The sequence below is a fragment of the Octopus bimaculoides genome, chromosome 24 (genome assembly GCF_001194135.2).
Source record: "Octopus bimaculoides isolate UCB-OBI-ISO-001 chromosome 24, ASM119413v2, whole genome shotgun sequence".
Taxonomy (NCBI): Eukaryota; Metazoa; Mollusca; class Cephalopoda; order Octopoda; family Octopodidae; genus Octopus; species Octopus bimaculoides.
The window spans coordinates 32,743,857-32,751,864 of record NC_069004.1 but is presented as its reverse complement, the minus strand read 5'-3'; the positions used below and the strand labels follow the sequence as shown (position 1 = coordinate 32,751,864).

At 39.0% G+C, this 8,008-nt stretch overlaps 1 protein-coding gene across 12 annotated transcripts in view; it reads right to left on the bottom strand.

Annotated features, from left to right (window-relative positions):
• LOC106877320 (oxidation resistance protein 1) overlaps nucleotides 1–8,008 on the bottom strand; it is a 367,386-nt gene that overhangs the window by 40,076 nt on the left and 319,302 nt on the right. For 9 of the 12 annotated variants that reach the window (XM_052976265.1, XM_052976268.1, XM_052976266.1 and 6 more), the window contains 2 exons: nucleotides 6,824–6,856; nucleotides 474–491 (listed from right to left, as the gene is read on the bottom strand). The exons of 1 other annotated variant lie outside the window; for it this stretch is intronic. In XM_052976265.1, coding sequence (XP_052832225.1) covers nucleotides 474–491; nucleotides 6,824–6,856 — 51 coding nt within the window. The remainder of the gene's footprint in view (nucleotides 1–473; nucleotides 492–6,823; nucleotides 6,857–8,008) is intronic. 2 more of the 12 variants (XM_052976267.1, XM_052976271.1) reach the window with 1 other exon arrangement.

Genomic DNA, 8,008 nt, shown 5'->3' with positions numbered 1-8,008 from the left:
CCCTTATTATTAAATTTATATATATATATATATATATATATATATATACAAAAATAAGAGGAATGACCAGCAAAAGTGGACTCCAATATGCTAGAAATAGATGCCGAATCATCTAACCACGAAAAATGTTATGTCTGTTATGTCGCTAAATTTTTACTGAGAACATTTTTTTCGTGGTTAGATGATTCAGCATCTATTTCTAGCATATAGGAGTCCACTTTTGGTGGTCATTCCTCTTAATTTTTGTATGTAATATGATTTTAATCTTCGGATTTTTTTTAATATGCTAGACCACTGTTTTTAAATGACTAATATCAATTTCTACCCTCATTATTAAATTTATATATATAGTAGCTGCATATATGTAAGAGGATAAAGAAAATAAAAGTGAACAAAAATAACAATAATAATGATAATAATAATGATGATAATAATAATAAAGAAAAAGTGAATGCAAGCAGGGAGATACTTACAAAATCATACATCTGACCCTGGCAGGAGGAGGAGGAGAAGAAGAAGAAGAGGTAGAGAGAGAGAAAATGGAATGGTTGAGCAGCAATACAATGGTTATATATGTGTGTATATATATATAACCACCACAGGCCATGAGGACAAAACAATAGACAACAATAGCAACAACAACATCAACAATGACGATTACAAGACAATGAAAGGGAGCCTCTGTATGGCTGGTCGCTCAGCTTGCCAGAAACAGAAGCTAAATTTTTCCCCTGAAGTTGCAACCTGCGAGGAAAGGGCGTACAAAATAACGTAGTCCTACTGACTGATAAAATGATGGGATGGTCATGACTGGAGTGTCTTTGACCATAGGCCTTCTTGATCATAGTTGAACTGGCATTACACAGGAGTAATAACAATGACAAGCCAACAAGAAAAATCCTAGGTGGTTTCTTGGGATGCTAGAGATAGCAGTCAATCCCTTAAGTCAGAAGAGGGATTTAGTAGATGGCATAAGCCTTGTTATAAAATGATCAAGAAATGGATGGCAGGGTCACGGGTGGAATGTTTTTGAACATAGATCTGATGGGTCATGATTGACCTAGGGTTAAATACCAACAGGGATGGAGGACAATGACAACAACAATAACGATGAACAATAGCGATGACAATAACACAAGAACGATGACAACAACAATGGCAGCAGCGGTGGCAATAATAGCAACAAAAACATCATCATCATCAACATAAAAAAATAAACAACAAAAGTATAAAGAAATAAAATGAAAGTAAAAGAAGAAAAGGAAAAAATTAAATGAGAAAGAGAGAAAGCAAGAGAGAAAAAGAGAGAGAATTGAAGAGTTGGATAGACAGAGGGACAGTTAGGAGAGAGATCTAGAGAGAGAGAGAGAGAGAGAGCTAAAGAGAAAGTGAAAGTTGGGTAGAGTTAGAGAAAGAGAGAAAACAAACTAAAGATCTAAATAGATGGATAGGGTTAGCATTAGAAGCAGTAGGAGTTAGAAGGAGAGAGTTTGAGAGGTGAAGAAATAAGAGAGACAGAGAGAGAGGGCGTTAGTGTTAGAAGGAGAGAGAGAGAGAGATTCAAAGAATGACTGTAAGAAGTTAGAAATTGAATTGGCAAACATCAATTTGTGTAATTGTATAGGGAGTGAGAGAGAGAGAGAGAGAATGGAAGGTCAGTGTGGAAGGGTGAGAGGGTGTAGGTGTTGGTAAAATAAGGGTGGAAGAGAGAATTAAGGGTGTGTGATGGCTTTGATGTTTTTCCTGAGGAGGGTTCAATAATTTTGCTTGTGTATGTGTGTTGCTTATCCCCAGGAGAACCTTGGCAGAAAAAAAGTTGAGGATCAAGGCCGTCTCAACCACAACTGCCTCTACCGGTAAAAAGTTTCAGTGCAGCTAGGTGCTTTTCAGGTTCAATTCCACTGTGAGCCGTCTTCTGTTAGGAAGCACAAGCACTTACACACACGGCAGTAACTTCCGCCTACCAAATTCATTTACAAAGCTGCTGAGACCCCCCCCACACCTTCGGTCACGACTGACCATGGGATTGCACCTAGAAAGTTACCCTCCCAGGCACAAGTCTGGGCAAGGTTGTTTATGGAAGGCCAGCAGTCGCCCATGCATACAAGCCTCCCCTCTCCATGCCACCGGTGTTATCCAAGGGAAAGGCAAAGGGACTGATACAGCTTGGCACCTGTGACGTCGCAACTCATTTCTACAGCTGAGTGAACTGGAGCAACGTGAAATAAAGTGTCTTGCTCAAGAACACAACATGCATCCCAGTTCCGGGATTCGAACTTACAACCTCACGATCGTAAGCTCGACGCTCTAACCACTGAGCCATATGCCTTCACACATATATATACACATATATATATATATACACACACATATATATACACACATATATGCATATACATACATACATATACATATATTTACACACACACACACACACATACATACCTATATACATGTTCAGCAAAAGAGATCGATAAAATAACTAACAGTGTTAAGAAGTTAAGTACCAGAGAGGTCAATTTGTTCAACTAAAACCAATCACTGTGGTGCCCCAGCATGACCACAGCTAAACAACTGAAACAAGCAAAAGATATACACACACACACGCACGCACACAAACACACGTTTATATGTATACAAACAAACACACGTTTATATGTATACAAACAAACACACATGCATGTGTGTGTGTGTGTGTGTGTGTGTGTAGATTAATACTGTCTCACTATAAACACTTTACTGAGTCATCCAGGTCTTGGTGACATTCTTCGGAATTGCCTGTTTGCCTGCCTGTTAATTTCCTGTCACCAAGAATAATTCTGCTGCAGCGCTAAAGCAGTTTAAAAACACCACCATATTAGCAACAACATTAACATAGCATGGAGCCTATATGGAACCTGTACGTGGTCACTCGGTTTGCTAGAAACAGCAGCCAAAACCCCTCAAGTCGCACACACAAAAATAAAAAAAGAATGCATATGATGCTTGTCCCAGGACAGACAGTGTATGGAAATATAATGAAGGGATGGTCAAAGATGGAATGTCATTGAAGGTTAATTTGATTGTGGGAGGGACCATAACAGCATGGCGATGAACCAAGGAGAGAGCACCTATGTGTTTTGCACAGTCTCCTAGAAATAGCAGCTAAATCTCACACAAACACATCACCATTGTCATTTTAATGTCCACTTCTCAGGCAAGATTTGCTGAGGCAGATATTCTTGGCTGGGTGCTCCTCCTGTTGCCAACCCTCACCTGTTTTCAAGTACGGTAATATCTCTTCTTGTCTTTCATACATGAAGAGCACATTGATGGGATGTCTTCACACAGAATTGCAAATGAACAACACTGCTTGTATGAGAGTGAGACTTGTTTACAACTAGCATACAATGTCAAGACAAAATGACATGAACACACACACACACACACGTGTATGCATGTGGGCATATATATATGTGTGTGTATGCATATATATGTACCAGAGTAATCACATAAATGCAAAACAAAGTGGGAAAAAATAGTACTCGAATACCAGAGGTAGAGTAATATGCTTTATTAATAATGCTGCAAAGACATCACAGAAACTGTTACTCAGAGTTTCATGTTCCGGTTCGTCAGACAGTTTAAACTGTGCGACGAATGGGAACGTGATACTCTGAGTAACAGGTTTTGTGATATTTTTGCTGCTTTTTAATAAAGTATCCGTTTTGACCCAACTTGCATCGGTCCTTCACGGGTGAGATTCAGGACGTTGGCTTGAGGGTTTCCTGGACACTAAGAGTCAAGAGAATAAGAGTGAGAAATAGAAGGTTGGAGTATGAGAGAGAGAGAGAGAGAGAGAGAGAGAGTAGATAGGGTTATGTGGGTAGATGGGTAGGGCTGTGAATGTAGATGCAAGAACTCGAGGGTAGGTAGGTAGGTAGGCAGTATTGGAAGAGTAGATTTGGAGACTGGAGGGTGGTATAGGTAGGTGTGAAAACTGAGGGTAAGTAAGTAGGTAGGTAGGGCTGTGGGGGTAGATGTGATGACCGGAGGGTGGCCATGTAGGTTGTATGGGTGTGAAGAGTGGAGGGTAGGTTGGTGGTATTGTATGGGTGGATATGATGAGTGGAGAGTAAGTGTGCAAGTGGGGGGGGGGTCAGTGAAGTTCTATCCGAGTCCTTCATTGGATGTGCCATGTGATCCACTGGCCTAAAGGAATCACACATTTTAGTCATTAGCAAAAAGAGAATACATACACACAAACCTGCTTCAATGGACTTAAGCTCATTCCTTGAGAGAGAGAGAGAGAGAGAGAGAGAGAGAGAAGGAGGGAATGAGAGAGAAAGAAGAGGAGGCAAAGGAGAAAATGAAGGTAAGAGAGAGAGAAGGATTCATGGAAAAGTATTTAGAGGATTATGGATAATTGTCCAATTAACTAATGACTGAGAGATAATACCTTCAAGTAAATAAAAATAAAAAAAAAACAATAGCAAAGTTATCAATGCTTAACTATTGTTTTTCCCTGCTGATGGTATGTCTGAGTAATTCATTCTCTTAACAATCCATTTTCCTGTTGTGACCAGGATACAATCTTCTATATTAGTTTATGGATTGCTGATGAGTCCAGAATAGGAATGAAACGTGTCTGGAATTTTCTGCCAGACTTGTTGAGATAGCTAAGTATTATTAGTCATTAACTAACTTCAATATGTTTTATTGTTCCCTCATTATTAATTTTAGTTAGTTTATTAATGTGTCCTGCATTAAATATGTTAATACATTAACTTCACTAATTATTTAATCTTAGATCCCGAAAGAGTCATTGGATAATGTAGGCTTCAATGAATTGTTCTGCATGAGAGAAAGGATGGTCATGGCTGGAACGTGCTTGATGATTCTAAGTTGGATCAAATAAGAGATAACCTGGAGCTAAACAATAATAACAACAACAGAATCAAGCCCACGCGGGAGCTTCTCGATGGCCACTGGCTCTGATAAAAATACCCAAAGCAGTAGGCAACACGGGTTGGTTCGCATCTGATGTATCATTGTCCTGTTAACTATTTCTAGTCACAAGACATATCACAGGAAGAGGCAGAGATAAAGAAAGAAGGAGAGCAAGAGAGAGAGAGAGAGAGAGAGAGAGAGAGAGAAAGAGAGAGATAGAGAAAGAGAGAGAGAGAGAGAGAGTGGCCAGGGAAAGAGGAGGGTAAGAAAGAGAAAAAAACAGTGAGAGAGAAAGAGTACATGTCTCTTATACAACAAACAACTCATATCACAATCTTAAGACTGTTCATCTTCAGCAAATGCCGTGGGTCACAGAATATGCTGACTTTTAACATGTGACACCATACATCATATAAAACACATATTTATTAAACTCTGTTATACAATACAAATTCAAATTTGATGCTAAACAACTAGTGAGGGATGGGGAAGAGACAATACAAATAATGCACTAATGGAAAATGAGTCTGTGGGTGTCAGGATTAAGAGAATTCTAACATTAACAGTATTAATTACCAGAACACAAACATTTGGCTCTGTTCACTGAGGGAGGGACTACAACTAACAGATATTTATTTCATTATTTACTGGTTTCAGGCTCAGGACTGTGGTTGTGCTGGGGTACCACCTATGGAGGGTTTTAGTTACTGGACTGTGGGCAAGATTAGGGTACTACCTTTGGAGGTTTTAGTCACCAGACTGTGGCCATGCTGGAGTGCTGCCCTAGAGGGTTTTAGTCGTAATGTGGCCATGCTGGAGTACTGCCCTCAGTGTTTTTAGCCACTGAAGTGTGACCATGTTGGGGTACTACTTTTAAGGGTTTCAGTTACTGGAACGTGGCCACGCTGGAGAACTGCCCTTGTGGGTTTTAGTCATTGGACTGTGTCCATGTTGGGTCTCGGTCAACTGCAGTGACCCCCAGTACTTAATTCAGTCAGGTACTTATTTTATCACTCAATATTTACTGAATCAAAAGTCATATTTTTTGATGCAACAGTAGTTTTACATCAATAAATATAAAAACAAGTGCATGTACATATGCCTGTGTTTGTACGTTTACACATACACGTATGCATATATATATATTATATATATATATATATATATATATATATATATATATATATATATATACACACACACACACACACATACATAAATATGTGTGTGTGAGAGAGAGAGAGAGAGAGTTCTGCACAGCTTTGTCTATTAAATGCCATCCTCAAGGTAAACTTATTAGCAGAGTAGAAAAGAGACACTTGCTTGAGGAATCGCAGTGTGGAATTGAACCTGGAATTCCACAGTTGCAAAATGCCCTTCTAAACCACCTACAATTATTATTTACAGGTTACAATCAACTGCATTCAAGCTAGGACACCACCTTCAAAGGGTTAGGGAAGTTTACAATCACTACTTATTTTATTAATATCAAAGGGTTGACTTGCAGTGTAGGCTTGTGTAGGGTTTGAACTCAGATTGCCAATTGTCTTAACCAGATACAACCAAATATTTTTATCCAGCACTGTACTAACTCCGCCACCCATCTACCATATTGGTTTTACAGGTGTTAAAAAGAAATTTAAAAAAAAAGCCTGCTGTGTCCAGGGTGGAAGATATAATTACTGTATATGGGATTTCTGAAGATGGGGTGGGAGGGTGTTAGTAGGACATGTAAATGCTGGGTGTAAAGTGTGTGTGTGTGTGTATGTGCGTAGGTAGTGGTGGTGGTTAGTTCTTATTGTTACTCAGTAGTGAAGTCGACAACAATACAGGCACAGGTGCAATTATTTGGTCTAATTGGACATTTCTAAGTCGTTGGTGTTAAGTTTTTTACCTTCATTGTGTTGATCGAGTCTTTCCGTTTTGCCTAAAGTTCCACCAAAATGGAAAAGATTAACAATGAGAGAAAGAGAGACAGAGAGAAAGTTGATTGGAGAAATTTCAATTAGATGTGCTTGTGAGAATGCTTGTACCTGTGTGTGTGTATATGTGCATGTTTGTGTGTATATATGTGTATGCTTATATATTTATATATATGTGCTTGTGTATATATATATGTGTGTATGTGTGTGTGCATGCTTGTGTGTATTATTTGTGCATGTGCATGTATATGTGTGTTTGTGTATGTATATATATATATATATATATCATCATCATCATCATCGTTTAACGTCCGCTTTCCATGCTAGCATGGGTTGGACGATTTGACTGAGGACTGGTGAAACCGGATGGCAACACCAGGCTCCAATCTAATTTGGCAGAGTTTCTACAGCTGGATGCCCTTCCTAACGCCATTTATTTATATATATATATATATATAAATAAATATATATGTGTTTGTTTGTGTGCTTGTGTGTGTATATGTGTGTATTTGATGAACAAGAGCATTGACGATGGAATAGAATGTGTGCAACATCTGCTACGGTGCCTAACACAAGTACAAATTGTTGTCCAGGAATAAAGATCATGATTATGATATTATGGATGTACGTGTATAAGTACGTAAATATGCATGTGTGTGTGTGTGTGTGTGTGTGTGTGTGTGTGTGTGTGGTGTATTCTTTATATTTACATCCTTTTCTAGTTTCATATTCTTCTCAGTGTTCACATTAACCCCTTTTTTGATACCAAGCCTACTAAAAACAACCTCTAGTTTCACTCCATGGAATTGTACCTAGAAAGTTACCCTCCCAGGCACAAGTCCGGGCAAGGTTGTTTATAGAAGACCAGCAGTCGCCCATGCATACCAGCCACTCCTCTTCATGCCATTGATTTGAACCAAAGGAAAGGCAAAGGTTGATACAGATTGGAACCAGTGACATTGCAACTTATTTCTACAGCTGAGTGAACTGGAGCAACATGAAATAAAGTGTCTTGCTCAAGAATACAACACACAACCTGGTCTGGGAATCAAACTCACTACCTCATGATTGTGAGCCCGACACTCTAACCACTGAGCCATGCACCTTCACTATATATATGTGTGTGTGTGTGTGTGTGTGTGTGTGTGTGTGTGTGT